This window comes from Salmo trutta, chromosome 8 (genome assembly GCF_901001165.1).
Source record: "Salmo trutta chromosome 8, fSalTru1.1, whole genome shotgun sequence".
Lineage (NCBI taxonomy): Eukaryota > Metazoa > Chordata > Actinopteri > Salmoniformes > Salmonidae > Salmo > Salmo trutta.
Genome location: NC_042964.1, coordinates 17,459,222 through 17,475,411, shown reverse-complemented (window position 1 = coordinate 17,475,411; position 16,190 = coordinate 17,459,222). Strand labels below are relative to the sequence as shown.

General features: G+C 40.3%; 3 protein-coding genes and 1 long non-coding RNA gene across 4 annotated transcripts; all 4 read right to left on the bottom strand.

Moving 5' to 3' along the window:
* Positions 1 to 3,023: 3,023 nt before the first annotated feature.
* On the bottom strand, positions 3,024 to 3,910 carry LOC115198335 (T-cell surface glycoprotein CD8 beta chain-like). Its single transcript, XM_029760225.1, has 3 exons — positions 3,851 to 3,910; positions 3,340 to 3,684; positions 3,024 to 3,173 (listed from the first exon to the last, which is right to left on the bottom strand). The coding sequence occupies exons 1-3, from the start codon at positions 3,891 to 3,893 to the stop codon at positions 3,103 to 3,105; spliced, it is 459 nt and encodes a 152-aa protein (XP_029616085.1). The 5' UTR covers positions 3,894 to 3,910; the 3' UTR covers positions 3,024 to 3,102.
* Positions 3,911 to 9,435: 5,525 nt separating this feature from the next.
* On the bottom strand, positions 9,436 to 12,372 carry LOC115198321 (uncharacterized). The gene is made up of 6 exons (XM_029760213.1): positions 12,286 to 12,372; positions 11,764 to 12,126; positions 11,276 to 11,626; positions 10,946 to 11,077; positions 10,700 to 10,734; positions 9,436 to 9,833 (listed from the first exon to the last, which is right to left on the bottom strand). The coding sequence occupies exons 1-6, from the start codon at positions 12,341 to 12,343 to the stop codon at positions 9,693 to 9,695; spliced, it is 1,080 nt and encodes a 359-aa protein (XP_029616073.1). The 5' UTR covers positions 12,344 to 12,372; the 3' UTR covers positions 9,436 to 9,692.
* Positions 12,373 to 13,710: 1,338 nt separating this feature from the next.
* Positions 13,711 to 14,415, bottom strand: LOC115198337 (uncharacterized). The gene is made up of 3 exons (XR_003879208.1): positions 14,291 to 14,415; positions 14,133 to 14,182; positions 13,711 to 14,018 (listed from the first exon to the last, which is right to left on the bottom strand). It is a non-coding gene; the product is annotated as an uncharacterized LOC115198337 (long non-coding RNA).
* A 71-nt stretch (positions 14,416 to 14,486) lies between these two features.
* Positions 14,487 to 15,628, bottom strand: LOC115198331 (uncharacterized). The gene is made up of 3 exons (XM_029760223.1): positions 15,567 to 15,628; positions 15,090 to 15,431; positions 14,487 to 14,877 (listed from the first exon to the last, which is right to left on the bottom strand). Exons 1-3 carry the CDS (start codon positions 15,607 to 15,609, stop codon positions 14,519 to 14,521), a joined length of 744 nt encoding a protein of 247 aa, XP_029616083.1. The 5' UTR covers positions 15,610 to 15,628; the 3' UTR covers positions 14,487 to 14,518.
* Between the last annotated feature and the right edge of the window lie 562 nt (positions 15,629 to 16,190).

The following is a 16,190-nucleotide window of genomic DNA, read 5'->3' as shown; positions in this document are numbered from 1 at the left end:
TGGTTTAATTTCAAACCTTTGTTTGATACCAATAACTTTTTTTGATAAAGGAAGAGTTGACAAAACTATTGAGATGAAGAAGTCTTTTTTGCACTTTGCACTTTGTCCTCTTGTTGACTGCTGTATGGTTCTTAAACGTTTTCAACTCGAGACCCAAATTAAAAATTTACTGTCCTCTCATGACCCAAATTCGGCCTCCAACGACCCTAAATAAGAAGAAATAGTGTGAGATTATAGATGTATTCTCATAACTCAGGACCCATAGTTTAAGAAACCCTGCACAGATTAGGGTTTGAAAAATGCTTTTATCTTGTGGTTTGTATTCTTGACATACTTTGCACATATAACTGTTTGTTTACGGTCCAGATGAACAGAAAAAGAGAGAGGTGTGAAAAGAATGTGTGCACTAACACCCTGTCGAGACATTGAGAGAGCATAAGGGACATTTCATCCCCCAGTGTTAATCTGAGAGACAGTGATGTTCACCTCAGCAGGTCTCATTCTACACTGTGCTGCTCCTTCCTGTCACTCACACCACAGGAAGTGATGCGTACCCTCACCGGCCCCTCTTCTACCTCAGACCCCAATCATAGTCTCCTTATAAGGTGCTTCTCAGAATAGGGGGCTGTGATTAGTGCAAAGCCAAGACAGTAAATACTAAGGGTGGAATAACATCATGACAAAGGTAATTTTGGTTTAACTCTTTATTTGTCTTTAGAAGTGATCAGTATAATGCAATTGTCTACTGTTGGGTACTTTGTCCCTCAGGGTCACCCTATAAAAAAATAACCAAATCACTAACACACACAACAGAGATCTAAGTTATCCCCTACCTGGGCTCGAACCAGGGACCCTCTGCACACAGACAACAGTCACCCTCAGCATCGGTACCCATCGCGCCACAAAAGCCACGGCCCTTGCAGAGCAAGGGGAACAAGCTATTAGCGCGCACCCCGCTAACTAGCTAGCCATTTCACATCGGTTACAGAGGCAACTACTCCTCTGCAGCCATTAAACAGTTGTTACTTCCTTGTGTCTCAACCCCATCCTGTGCAATTGGGTCCTGGACTTCCTGACGGACCGCCCCCCAGGTGGTGAATGTAGGAAACAACATCTCCACTTCGCTGATCCTCAACACTGGTCCCCACAAGTGTGCATGCTCAGCCCCCTGCTGTACTCCCTGTTCACCCATGACTGCGTGGCCATGCACGCCTCCATCTCAATCATCAAGTTTGCAGACGACACAACAGTAGTGGGCTTAATTACCAACAATGACAAGACAGCCTACAGGGAGGAGGTGAGGGCTCTGGGAGTGTTGGGTCAGGAAAATAACCTCTCACTCGACATCAACAAAACAAAGGAGATGATCGTGGACTTCAGGAAACAGCAGAGGGAGCACCCCCCTCTCCATATCGACGGGACAGCAGTGGAGAAGGTGGTAAGTTCCTCTGCGTACACATCACGGACAAACTGAAATGGTCCACCCACACAGACAATGTGGTGAAGAGAGCATCCTGACGGGCCGTATCACCACCTGGTACGGCAACTGCACCACCCACAACCGCAGGGCTCTCCAAAGGGTGGTGCGGTCTGCACAACGCAACACCGGGGCAAACTACCCGCCCTCCAGGAACACCTACAGCACCCGATGACACAGGAAGGCCAAAAAGATCATCAAGGACAACAACCACCCGAGCCACTGCCTGTTCACCCCGCTACCATTCAGAAGGCGAGGTCAGTACAGATGCATCAAAGCTGGGACAGAAACTGAAAAACAACTTCTATCAGACTATTAAACAGCCATCACTAACACAGAGAGGCTGCTGCCTACATACAGACTTGAAATCATTGGTCACTTTAATAAATGAATCACTAGTCACTTACAGTACTCATCTAATTGTATTTTATACCATCTATTGCATTTTGCCTATGCCGCTCGGTCATCGCTCGTCAATATATTTATATGTATATATTCTTATTCCATCCCTTTACTTAGATTTGTGTGTATTAGGTACCGTAGTTGTTGTGGAATTGTTAGATTACTTGTTAGACATTACTGCACTGTCGAAACTAGAAGCACAAGCACTTTGCTACACACGCAATAACATCTGCTAACCATGTGTATGTGACCAATGAAATTGGATTTGATTTGATGTGATTTGATTTCCAGCTCCTCATCTCTAACCACACCCTGTACCACTGAGCTGTGTGGCTTAACTAATTTGCAGAAGGTACAACTGAGGTACCACTAACAAAGATACACTACGGAGACTGATTGATTCACATTTCAATACATTTAATATAACTACACAGATACAATATAGCAAGATGTAAACTTATATTCAAAGATATGGACAACTAATTTTCCTTCTCTTCCATCCTCCTCCATTTTGTCATCTTGTAGCAGCATACACTACATGGGGGTCCAGCTCCTTCTCTCTTCTCCTCTCCATCTTCCTCTTTTTGGAGGTGAAATTCAGGGCGGCATAATTCAATGTATCTGTACCTTGGTTCTGTAAATTTGCAAAAACCATGACATAACTAACATATGTTATTTCCACAATTTCTGAACTGCTTATATTTCAGTATTTAATCATACAGTATTTACCTGATCATTGTGTGGTTGTCTTTGAGAATCAGGTCCTGAATATGATATAAAAGAGAGACGAAAGAACGGAGTAATGGATCATTCCATTCTAGTGAGCACACTGTCTCTTCTGATCATCTGTGTACAGTATGTCATGGGAAAAACATCCACATTTGAAGTGTAGTTCACAGGTCCCATATTATCATGAAGTGGAATCCTACCTGTATTGTGTCTGTTTGCGTCTCATCTGATCTTGAGGACCAGGATGAGGATGACTATCAGTAGAACAGCAGTCACAACAGCCAGGATCAGAACCAGGGGAAGAAGGTACATGGTTCCATCATCATCCTCTCCTACTAGACTGATAGTTCCATTACAATGTCCTATTAGATGTCATTTTATTAAAAAATGTTGCGTTATTGTTTCTTAATTATTCTTTTTTTTAAATGTACATGAGAAAGAAAGATAAAGTCACTCTCTTTAGATGATTGGTGGTCATCATCATAAACATTTTGTCATGTAGATATTTTTTCATCTATGTGACTCTCTTTAGGTGACTCTGGTATTTCCTCACCTCCGTTGTGCCCTATAGCATTGAGATAAGTACATTTAAAGAAGTATTTTTTTCTCAAAATTATAATATTAAAAAAGATGTCCAGCAATGGTTTGCCTTGTTTCATGACTAACTCCTAACAAGGCTCTATAAATATTTTCAAATGGTTCAAAAGACAGATAAAAAGCTGAACACTTACCTTGAATTTTTAGAACTATTGCATTGACAAAGAGCATGTGGCTATGTGGATACAATCCACAGAAATACAGTCCGCAATCAGTTATTTCAAATTCAGTGATTTTGAGAAAGAAAGTGGTGTTGTTGCTGAACATTTCAATATGGCTCCAATGAAAACCATTGTGGAGTTTCGGTGTTGAATTAAAGCCGTACATAGACGAGATACACACAGGCTCTGATCCGTTGACTTGCTTGAACCATGCTGTGTGTCCCACTGCCGTTGTAACATTGGAGCACTGCAAGGTGATGGTATCCCCAGTACGGACCACCATAGTCTGAGACTGAGAAACCAACACAGAGACCAAACCTGAAACACAGAGAACAAAGTCCTATATTAATGATTAGAATCATTGATATCACATTTACATGTTAGAAATGAGGAAGAATTGCTGCACTGAACATTCTGGTTATACATGATGGATGCAGTCAATCTTACTCTGTCTCCATGATAGATTTAACAGTAGCTTACTTACTCAATCCATAGAGTAGTAGAGCTTGTTGGAAAGTCCTTGCCATTCTGTGTGTAAATCTATTCTGCTATGTCTGGTTGTGAATCAAACACCTCTTTATTCACGCTGAGATCACAGTGAGATCAAAAGGGATTTCATTGTTTGGGGGCGTGGTAGTTAGTATTGGACCACAATGTCTATTTATAGAAAGCAAAATTGACACAGATATTTTCTGTGGATTGTAAAAACAGAAATGTAATATATTTTTGTTGAATCAAAATGGAAATAGGTGTTTGGGTTCGGTTGGGTTCATATAGGTCAGCGTTTCCCAAACTAGAGGTTGCGACCCCATGATTTAAATATGTGGTCATGAGAAAAAAATCTGAAATAAAATGTACTAAATCGCTCCATGTTCATAGAACCGGGGTTACGTCAGTAACCTCCTGTAGCCGCGAGTTGCGGTTGTAATAAACAGAGCGCTTTCAGTTTTCTTCCTACAAATGTGTGACAAAATATTATGACCCTATCCCTGAAAGATAAAACTCTTCTGTTTCCCTCAACAATGCCCACAAGCACCAATGACTCATTAGAACAGAGTGGACAAGACCAAGCACTAAATAAGATTGGGGGGGAAAAACATCATCAATGTTGACATTCTTTTCTTTATTGCCTGATGATCTTCTGAATTTCCCAATACATTTCTGATGCATTTCAGTCACTTCAAACCATACTTCCTTCAGATTGAAATACTGTCAAAAATACTGTCAAACTGATTTGTACTGGACTGTCAACAACTAAAAAATTTACTTTGGCAGTTGATTCCATCCCTTTTTTACATGATGGGTCTCAAAAGATGTTGAATATCAAAATGGGGTCATAGGCCAAAAAGGTTTGGGAACAGCTGACATAGGTGTTTCAGTTTGGTGGGGTTCGTAGATGACCGCAAGGCTTCACCCTACAGATGGATTATACATGTTCAAATGAACTATCCACCAGCCTTAACCCTTAACACCAGGCCTAGCCTAACTCTAACCTTTAACCTCAGCCCTAACCCTAGTCCTAGTTGTAACCCTAGCCTAATCCTAACCCTAAACTGACTGAAGCTACAGCTACAAAGGTAGACAGGTCTTTTCAGGTATTTTTGCAAGAAGGCGGTAGCTGTAGTCCAGTATGGTGACTGGAGAATGGCCGAGTAGGTGTGTCAAAAGGAAAGTAGTGGGCGTGTGGAAAGGAGTTGGTGTTGAAAGCTCTCTGCTATAGGTTAGACTGTTTTGATTGAGCGGTGTGGTTTTTTCTTCAGTTTCTTACCACGTAACTACGATACATTGAGCTACCAATACCGTGAGAGTTTGGAAATCTGTTTTGAAACCAGAGCATGACTCTGAGTCATATTTCACTGTTAGTTTTACACAAATAATTGTACATTTTCAGTTATGAAACTGACGATTGTTTATTTTTTATTAAAAGTACTGATGATGGGTGTACTGTTACTTCATGTGTTGTGTGTATGTGCTTACTGTGACTGTCACCCTGATATTGGCTACTAGGTAGCTACTTCCCACACTGTTGCCAGACAGTAGTGCTTGACAAACAGGAGCAAAGGGCACTGTGTCCCGGTGTTGTTGCCGTTCATGCCCTCCCCATTGAGTAGTAGACTGTATGTATGTATGTATCAACGTGACATCTAGATGTTATCAATATTAGTCAATGTGTATGCTGCTAATCTACTTTAAATAAAATAATGGGATGGTTAAACATGGCCACGTTAGCTTCCGCTGGTGACGCAATCTCTTGATATAGCTTCCCAATAAGTAAAACCTCTGGTCATTCCGCCCATTAAGAAAAACGGTGTTGAGTGCCAAAAAAATCGTCCCAATTTGCTGATTCGCTTTCCATACACCCCTTCCTTTTGCCCAACGACTCCGTTTTGATATCATCATTTTTCGCGACCCCACCATGTAAAAAAAAGTTATGTAATCAAAGGCCAATGTTTACATTTATGAATTGTAGCTATGACAGTTTATTACAAATCAGTCAAACAGTACTTTTGACAGTTTTTCAATCTGAAGGAAGTAGGGTTTGAAGTGACTGAAATGCATCAGAAAGGTATTTGCATGCTCAGATGATAGGCAATAACTTTGGATGATATTCTGTGTAGAAAAGAACATCATCATTGATGATGTTATTTTTCCCCCAGTCTGAGTTAGTGCCTGATCTTGTCCAGTCTGTTCTGGTTTCTGAGAATTGTAGAGGGAAACAGAAGACACATATGTGTTCCTGAGAGTATTATCCTTCAGTGATGGGGTCATAATATTTTGTAGTTTAAAGATAGAGTAACATTTGTAGGAAGAAAACTGAAACCACTCTATTTATTACAACCGCATCTAGCGTTTGAGTTTGAGTATGTTAAGTATCCACCCCTTTTTAAAAATGTTGCCTAAAATGACATACCCAAATCTAACTGCCTGCAGCTCAGGCCCTGAAGCAAGGTTATGCATTTTCTCGGTACCATTTGAAAGGAAACACTTTGAAGTGTGTGGAAATGGGAAAGGAATGTAGGAGAATATAACAGATTAGATCTGGTAAAAGATAAGACAAAGGAAAAACCAACCTTTTTTAATATATTTTTTGTGCCATAATTTTTGAAATGCAAGAGAAAGGCCATAATGTATTATTCCAGCCCAGGTGCGATTTAGATTTTGGCCACTAGATGGCAGCAGTGTATGTGCAAAGTTTTAGACTGATCCAATGAACCATTGCATTTATGTTAAACATTTTCTATCAAGAGTGCCCAAATGTGCCTAATTTGTTTATTAATAACTTTTCATGTTCAAAAATGTGCACTCTCCTCAAACAATAGCATGGTATTCTTTCACTGTAGTAGCTACTGTAAATTGGACAGTGCAGTTAGATTAACAAGAATTTAAGCTTTCTGCCAATATCAGAAATGTCTATGTCCTGGGAAATGTTCCTGTTGCTTACATCCTCATGCTAATCGCATTAACCTACGTTAGCTCAACTGTCCCGCAGGGGACCCACCAATCCTGAAAAAGTTTTAATATTTGTCATTCATATATCATATATTTTGTATAATGTATGACAAAGTCAAACTTATTCACACTGCTTACTTTTTTGCAGAGCTTTCCTCCACAAGAGAATGTGTGTTGCAATCAGGATAATAATGATAACAACTCGAACAAACATTATGTAGTTCAGCAATCCGGATTGATTCTCTTGAGAAGGAGAAGAATACATACCTACAGTACGTTTAAAGAGATGGAATTCTTAAGGTTTAAGAATTGAAAGGCTTAACCTGGCTTAACCTGCTCCCCATCGTTACGCAGACCTTGACCTCATCATCACCTTGATTACGCTCCCTTTATTTAGCCCTCCATCGCCTGAGTAGTCAGGCAATACTGGTTTTGTCCATGTTCAGTGCGCTTATCACTTTCACTTTATCTGCCTTTTCATACCTTTGAACTCACATTCTTGTGCCTGCTTCCTGAGTCCAAGCGTTTCAAGGTTGCTGACCCCCCAAAAAACAGATATAATTTCTAATAACTGTACCTACATTTGGTGCCCCGTGTGAGGAGGACATACTTGAAAGAATTTGTAAAAAGTAAAGAAATTATAATCAGCTCTTACAAGGTCTTACCCTCAATATCCAGAATGGTTCTGTTCACTTGAGTTGATGATTCATTGGCTAAAGAGAACCACACAACATTTTGACATTCAGAAATTAAACTTTGTTTCTCCAAAATATTATTCATTATACCAGAATATTCCACATCATATACGATCCAACATCAGTATGGGCAACATTCCAAAGGGTCAAATTAAAATTCAAATCATCCTATGCAGCTCAAAATGAGACCTAGTTGCTAAATCTCCCTGGAATCTGACTTTTTCATTGTAGGTTGTCACATGGGTACAAGTCCATGTCCCGGTGTGTGTTTCAGCCATATCCAGGATAACACTGAGTCTACAGTGGAGAGGCACTCCAGAGTCTCAGATCCCCCTAAGGGCATCCAATCTGTCAGCACAGACTGAGATACAATGGGATGCATGGTACCATCTAGAACACACATGCCAGAGTACATAGTTGGATAGGGAAATATTTGTTCATGCTGTAAATCATCCAGAGGTAAAGGGCTCATGTCTGGCTAATTGATGTAGACATAAATCAATCAATTCACAATTTGCATGAGAGTTGCAGTAAAGCCAAGTCAATAAGTTGAGTCAAGGTAGAAGACATTATCAGTTACCTTCCAGTAAATAGCTACTAAAACACAGGAGAAATGGACTAGGCAGTCTAGATATGCACATACAGTACAGTACTTAGTGAGATGCAGAATCACACAGAAATCAGAACCATGGACAGCCACATCATATTTAGCTTATGTTGATTGGACTAAATCGTTTTTGTTATATTTTAGTTGCCACGGTATTAGACTAAGCAGAGGTGATCAAATCAAATCAAATCAAAGTGTATTTGTCACATGCTCTGAATACAACAGGTGTAGACCTTACAGTGAAATGCTTACTTACAGGCTCTAACCAATAGTGCAAAAAAGTTATTAGGTGAACAATAGGTAAGTAAAGAAATAAAACAACAGTAAAAAGACAGGCTATATACAGTAGCGAGGCTACATACAGACACCGGTTAGTCAGGCTGATTAAGGTAGTATGTACATGTAGATATGGTTAAAGTGACTATGCATATATGATGAACAGAGAGTAGCAGTAGCGTAAAAGAGGGGTTGGCGGGTGGTGGGTGGCGGGACACAATGCAGATTTCCCAGTTAGCCAATGTGCGGGAGCACTGGTTGGTCGGCGCAATTTAAGTAGTATGTACATGAATGTATAGTTAAAGTGACTAGGCATATATGGTAAACAGAGAGTAGCATCAGCGTAAAAGAGGGGTTGGGGGAAGGGGGGCACACAATGCAAATTGTCTGGGTAGCCATTTGATTACCTGTTCAGGAGTCTTATGGCTTGGGGGTGAAATGTTGAAGTTGAAATGGTGCTGGAATAGTGGAGGCAGTTCCTGTTTTTGTTGCGACTTGCGGTAACTCTCTGTGGTTCTAAATCAACAGTTGTTTAGTGGTCTGAAAATGTGAATTCATACTGCCAATGTCTCTTCCTATTGTCTCTGCCCTTCGGCGTGTATATCACGGTCTCAAGGCATATGAATTTACAGGTTATAGAGAAAACAATGCAATTATCACAAAACATACTGTAGGTTGTAATATGGCTCCAGTGATTTTACCCACGCACCACTACCACCTGGTTTGTGTGTAAACCGGCACTGCACTTCTTACAAAGCAAAGTGTATATCTATGTGCGGTATGTGGAGTCAGAGAGATTCTCATGGTCTCTCCTGAATAATGCATTTGTATCTCAACGAGACTAAACATAGTTAAATTAAAGTTAAATAAAAAATGCACCTCTTCTGTGATAAGAAATAGATGTGTGTTTGTGTTCCTCCATTTTTAATGGTGTGATGGAGCATGACACATATTCAGCTAAACTGAGATTACTTTAATCATATTGTATATTTGTATATGTGGTGGCAGAGACGTTCTGTAGACAGAGAATAGAGATGTACGGAGTGTATAAATGAATTGTTTATTATGTTTAAAACACACAGTCATACGGCAAAAAATGGGATTCTCTATCAGAAGATTTCTTACAAGCTGTGAAATGTTATGGCTATTTAAGGCTGGACAGGATCATTATGTAAATCTAACATAAAGACAATGTTAAAGTTACATTTTCTTTGTTGAATTGTAAATTGCAAAGTAATTTAAGTTACTAAATAGTAAAATGTTGCTTCTTGTAGTCTTTGTGACAGTGGTGATATCTTTCACTGCTGCTGCAGGTATCTGACATCAGAGTACACTGCATCCTCTCTGCTGGTCTTCTCTCTCACTCTTCTAGAGGAGGAGGACTTCTTCTTGGGGGTGAAACTCACAGCTGCGTAGTTCAACACATCACTGTCTTGATTCTGAGGGGGGTGGAGCCATGAGGAAAACCATTATGATGACAGCATGATCTACTATATAATGTTTCTATTCTCCTGTGGAAGAAAACACTCTACCAAAGAAATGACTGTTCAGACTGTACACCACTACAATGACCTGACAGTCAGTGGAACAGTGACAGACAGACGTTCAATGATCACAAAGATAAGTGGGCTACATCTAGTACAGTGACCTATTACTTCCAAGAAAGCTTATGTTACGCTGAGTGGAACAGGGGAAACCAAGAGCAGACTCAGATGAGGAGAAGGGGATGAAGTAACCAAGGCATTTATTGAAACACAGGGGGGAGATGGAGTGCAGGTCAGGGGAAACTCAGGCGGGTTCTGCAACCAGGTGTGGAGGCTGAGGCTGGAGCGAGAGGGGTTGAGACAGGGTAAGCAGGTCTGGGGTGGAATCCAAGGGAGTAGTAGAGCGGGGAATCCAGGACAGAGAAGCAGGATGACGAGATGTGGGACAGGAGACAGGGACCAGAGTCAGAGCGGGCAGAGTGAGCAGAGATTACAATCTGGCAGTGTGGAAGTGGCAGGGCTGCGTATTTGTAGAGGTTTTGATTATGGAACAGGTTGCAGCTGGTGGGGATCTGCTCTGACTCCAGCACACCTGTCTCCGCCAACACAATCAAACACACAGAGAGAGAGGGAGAGGGAGAGAGTACAGGGGGAGTGGCGGCAGGTCACGGAGACACAGGATGAGCAGTGCAGGAGCAGATGTGACAGCTTAATAACATAAAAAGCACAAATAAGCTGAATACTAGCTATAAAGAAAGTTAATTGGCAGTTTCTTGAAAAAAATGAAAATATACTATATTTATAAATGTTGTAAAATTTACCTGATTGCCCTGGGACGTTGGGACATCTGTCTTCCCTTCATAGAGATTGAAATAGAGGAAGCTATTACAAGCTATTATTTGATATGACAATCCATCTCTTTTAAACTCATGTAGTTAATTAACAGTGCATATACGTTGGCATTTAACTGATATTTACAGAATGTACATTGCATAGAGATGCATGAAACTTTAGATTCATCAGCTATAACATTAGATACATTGGATACATTAGATATAAAGTAATACCTCTGCTATCTCTGTTCAGAGTCTTGCACAGCGCCCAGACAAGTAGAAGGGTCACTATCCCCAGAACGATGTTGGAGACGACCAAGGCCAGAACAGTAGGACTCAGATCAAATGGAGAATCATGCTCTGGAACTGTGGAAAGGGTATCAGAGAATTCATATTGTATTCATGAGCGCTTAGGAAGATCATCAAACAGTAAAGTATGGCATGAAAAGCTGATGGTGATATTGTATAGCTTGTTGACACAAATGAATGAGGTCATTTGGAGGTAGGCTGCTTGCACGAATATACTGTGTTGTTGGGGATATTTACAGATTAAATGAGATTTACCTTGAAGGTCCAGCTTGGTCCCATTCCCAAACAGTATCTCCCCACATGAGGCCACAGCACAGTAGTAAGTCCCAGCATCAGAGAGGCTGAGGTTCCTCTTGGGGAGGTTGTAGACACAACTCTGTGTAGGAGACCCAGCCTCAGGGCTCTTCTCACACTGATCATTCCTGTCTACATGCGAGTAAATGATTCCTGGAAGGGATTCTCCTGAGCCATGTCTGAACCAATAGACACTGTGTTCTCCTACAAAGGTCTCAGTGTGTATTGTACAGTTCAGAGACACAGAGTCTCCTGGCTGGACTGACTCAGACACAGGCTGCTGGAGCACAGTCATGTTTCTGGACCCTGAACCTGACAAGAAGATCAATTTACCCATTGAATCTCTAGAATATTACTGTAGACATTTTCCAACTCAACATCTCATCTGAATAAGATAATACCTCATATTTACACTGCATATATGTAAATTAAGTTATACAAAAATGTACCTTTTACTATGAGAATGTCTCCTTCTCCGAACTCCACCTTGTTGCCATAAGCACTTCCACAGTAGTATGTGGCTGAATCAGAGAGCTGCATGTCTGAGATCCTTAGGTGATTCTTTTCTTGGCCATTTTCCACTGAGAATCGAGGGTAATCCTTAAACTCATGGTAAAATGTTGCGTTCCTGTCAAACTTATAGACAGTTGAGAAGAGTTGAAGCTTATCTCCCAAGGGTTGGTTGTACCAGGAAAAATACATGTCCATGTGGCCTTTATAGAAGCAGTGCACAATCACTGCGTCTCCAACGTTGGCTGATATGAGACCACTGTCCTGAAGTATAGATGAGGACCCAGTACCAGCTACTACATCTATTAAGGAACATGAACAATATAGTATATTTGCTGTTACATACCTTAAACACAACTTAGAATATTCAAAGTGTCTGTAAAGTATTACATGTGATATCTCATGCATCAAAATCAAGGGCGGACATCTCATACGCAGAGAAATATAAAAGTTGGACTTACCCATCTCTACAAGAAGTGGAAATATCAGACACAGTGTGATCCTCTTTGAAGGTGTCATCCTCCTCACAACCTGTCTTGAGTGGAAAAAGTCCACCTATGTAGAAAACACTTCAACAATGGAGTTACAGGTGATTGGTCGATCTGGTCACGTAATTTTTGTTGACGCCTTATTCCGTTACGACAATCTTCTTCACATTGTACAGAGTCACAGAGTCTCCTGGCTGCACTGAATCAGACAGAAATATTTTATTATAGGTATATTCTTATCCATAAATATTTAGGACAAATTTAGGTATAATCATTCAAGTTTGGAATCCCTTATTCTTTATCACTACAGATACTGTTGTCTACGTCAATAGACTCATAGTTGTGAACTTCACCTCACTAAAAAACATCTATGGAAAACAATCTCTAATTCAGGACATTCAGTTGGACTGAGTATTATCACCTATTGGCCTAGAGGAATCTACCTCCTCAATAACAAAATCATGGGAAGGGATTCTATCCCTCCTCAATTAGGGACTCTATCACTTCCCATGATTTTGTTATTGGTGCGGCAGGTTCCTCTAGGCCTATAGGTGATAATACTTCAATGTTAAAACTGTGTTGTGTTTGACTATGAACTACAGCTCTAGGTGAAATTACCTAATAAATACCTTATTGTGTTTTTTCACAGATTTCAGTCGACTATGTATAGATAAGATGCCTCATCAAAAGAGTTGGTTTAATGTTGTTAAATGGTCAACATGAAGAGCAAGTAGTATAGCCTACAGTATGAGAGAGCTAAGAGTTCTGAGACATCCGGCTGAAAACCACAGAGAGAGAGAGAGAGAGAGAGAGAGAGAGAGAGAGAGAGAGAGAAGAGGGTCCTGTGTACAAAGCCAACAGGCTCTAACAAAGCGCAGATACATCCTCATCTTGTGTTCATCCCAGACTGCAGACTTACTGTAAATAGGTTGCGTGTGTTTGAGGGCATGTTAGTGGCACGAGAAGAGATTTAAAAACGGTTTAACACTACAAATTAAAGCTGCAATATGTAACGTTTTGGGCGACCAGACCAAATTCACATAGAAATGTGAGTGATAGATCTTTCATTCTCATTGAATGCAAGTCTAAGAAGCGGTAGATCTATTCTAGGCGCTCAATTTCTAAGCTTCCTGTTCTTAAGTTTAGTTTTTGCATTTTTTACTTTCAGTTTTGTACACTAGTTTATAACAGCTGAAAATACAATATTTTTGCTTATTGAAAAGATATTTCACAGCGGTTTAGATGGTACAATGATTCTCTACATATTAGTTGTTTTGTCACATAAACTGAAATTAGGTGAACTATAAGAATGTCAGCAACCAGGAAATGGCGTAGCGATTTTGCATATTGCACCTTTAAACATCCTGAGTATGGCCTGAATAAATACATTCAACTTCGTTTGTCTTGACTGTTAAATGCTTTATTCATTTCATCACAAGCAAGTCCATTTAAAATGAGTTTGGCAGAGAAGCAATGCACTTAATTCAAGTAGCTACAGTAATTATATGTTACAGTAATACAGATAATAATGTTAATAAAGGGAGAGTTGATAAAAAGAGAATTCATTGGACTGTTTCATTCATCCAGTTCTACTGTCTGATTCCAGCGTACACCACTGTCTCCATGTGACCTCTCTGTCGTCTAGACTTGTTCTTCTTGTTGCTCAGATTCAGAGCTACGTAATGGAGATGGTCTGCATCTTGGGCCTGTGAGAAACAATTATAAGGGGGAGGGGAAAATAATACCATATGTTATTATTTAACATAAACATTTCCGTACATATTTTTATGGTCATACAAAATGTAGGGAATTGTATTTACCCCTGCAGCCGTAGAAGGGACTGCTGGACATGTCATCAGAGCGACAGATCCTGAAAAGAAATACCCCAAAGATAAAAATACAGACCCTTCTTCCACTGCAGATACATCTGTAGATGGTGATATTTAAGAAGAGTAACCTCAAAGAAAAAGTCACTTACCTCTGCACTGCAGACACTTTCTCTGACTCATCTTGTACATGATGCATGCAAGGACAATGATCAGGATTAACGAGAAAGCCAATCCTACACCCAGGCAGTACACCAAGAGAAGAAGGTCTGCCTTATGGCCTGTGGACATTCAAACATTGATAAAGGACCTTCAAAACAGCAAGTCAATGTGTATTCCACACAGCAGATTAGTAAAATATAATTAAGATACAAGCCGTATCACCTACCTTGAATGTCCAGCTTGGTCCCGTTCCCAAACAGTATCTCCCCACATGAGGCCACAGCACAGTAGTAAGTCCCAGCATCATAGAGGCTGAGGTTCCTCTTGGGGAGGTTGTAGACACAGCTCTGTGTAGGAGACCCAGCCTCAGGGCTCTTCTCACACTGATCACTCCTGTCTCCATGGGTGTAAATGATTCCTGGATGGGATTCTCCTGAGCCATGTCTGAACCAATAGACACTGTGTTCTCCTGCACAGGTCTCAGTGTGTATTGTACAGTTCAGAGTCACAGAGTCTCCTGGCTGGACTGACTCAGACACAGGCTGCTGGAGCACAGTCATGTTTCTTGACCCTGAACCTGACAAGAAAGTTTATAAGTCAGTAAATCTGTCCCCAATGTTGTGTCAAATCGTATCATTGTTGAAATCATTCACAGTCATATCTGATCATGCGAATACAGCATATTTAAGCCATGGTATCCAAAACGTAATGTGGAAAAATCCCTTATTAACATTCTAGGTGCAGAACATTAGTTACTATTTCTTTTCTCTCTAAATTCAGATGTTTTACCTTTCACAGTGAGAATGACTCCTGCTCCAAACTCCACCTGGTTGGCATAAGAGTTCCCACAGTAATATGTGGCTGAATCAGAGAGCTGCATGTCTGAGATCTTTAGGTGATTCATTCCTTCACCGCTTTGCACTGAGAAGCGAGTGTTACCCATAAATTCATGGTAAAATGTTGCATTCTTGTTATACTTGTAAAAGGTTGATAAGATTTGAGGATTGTAACCCAATGTTTGCTTGTACCACATAAAGTACCGTGCCATGTTGCCTTTATAGAAGCAGTGCAAAGTCACTGTTTCTCCAACATTGGCTGTAACAAGATCCATTTCTGAGGATTGTGCAGCAGCTAGAATATACACAGAGACATGATCCGTTACTTCCACAAGTCCTTTATATACCCAACACATACATATATGAATTGCATCTATAAAGTACCTGAGTGTACATCCCTTAAGCAGAGAAATATAAAAGTTGGACTTACCCATCTCTACAAGAAGTGCCAGTATCAGACACAGTGATATCATCTTTGAAGATGTCCTCTTCACAACCTGTGTCTTGAGTGGAAAAAGTCCACCTACTGTATGCAGACAACACTTCAACTATGGGGTTATTGGTGATTGGTCGAACTGGACGCGTCATTTTTGTTAACACCTTATTCAGCCAACCATGGTCTTCGTAACTGAAAATCACTCATATAGTCCATGCAAAGTGAACCAATGCTTACTGTATAGGATATTTTGGAGAGGGTGGGTGAAGCATACACACTTTGCGGTGTCTAGATGATAAATATATGTTTTTAAACATTGTATGGTTTGCTATTTAGGCACCAGCTGAATCAAAGATGTCAAATACTGAGGCAGTGTTTAAAGAGAATATATTTATGTCCTTCATTAAAGTGGGTTGAAAGTATAATGTTATCTGGTAAGTATGCAGTACATTTTAAATTATGCATTACACATACATGTAACTCCATGCTCTTGGTATCAAAGGTGTGTGCTTTAAATAGATTTAGCCCCACCCCATGTAACAGTTACAGGCAGTACTCCTGATTGCCTATAGGGGGACTGTTATACATAGAACATATCCTGATTTGTAGGGTGAACAG

Excerpts from the sequence above, each read along its gene's own strand:
- LOC115198335 (XM_029760225.1), bottom strand. The coding sequence starts at position 3,893 with ATGGCAAGGACTTTCCAACAAGCTCTACTACTCTATGGATTGA. Across the intron at positions 3,685-3,850 it reads TCTACTACTCTATGGATTGA|GTTTGGTCTCTGTGTTGGTT; the intron begins GTAAGTAAGCTA and ends TCTGTGTTTCAG. Across the intron at positions 3,174-3,339 it reads AATAGTTCTAAAAATTCAAG|GGCACAACGGAGGTGAGGAA; the intron begins GTAAGTGTTCAG and ends TCAATGCTATAG.
- LOC115198321 (XM_029760213.1), bottom strand. The coding sequence starts at position 12,343 with ATGACACCTTCAAAGAGGATCACACTGTGTCTGATATTTCCACTTCTT. Across the intron at positions 11,078-11,275 it reads GACCAAGCTGGACCTTCAAG|TTCCAGAGCATGATTCTCCA; the intron begins GTAAATCTCATT and ends CCCTTTCCACAG. Across the intron at positions 9,834-10,699 it reads CAACGTCCCAGGGCAATCAG|AATCAAGACAGTGATGTGTT; the intron begins GTAAATTTTACA and ends CACCCCCCTCAG.
- LOC115198331 (XM_029760223.1), bottom strand. The coding sequence starts at position 15,609 with ATGATATCACTGTGTCTGATACTGGCACTTCTTGTAGAGATGG. Across the intron at positions 15,432-15,566 it reads GGCACTTCTTGTAGAGATGG|CTGCTGCACAATCCTCAGAA; the intron begins GTAAGTCCAACT and ends TGTATATTCTAG. Across the intron at positions 14,878-15,089 it reads AGTCATTCTCACTGTGAAAG|GTTCAGGGTCAAGAAACATG; the intron begins GTAAAACATCTG and ends CTTTCTTGTCAG.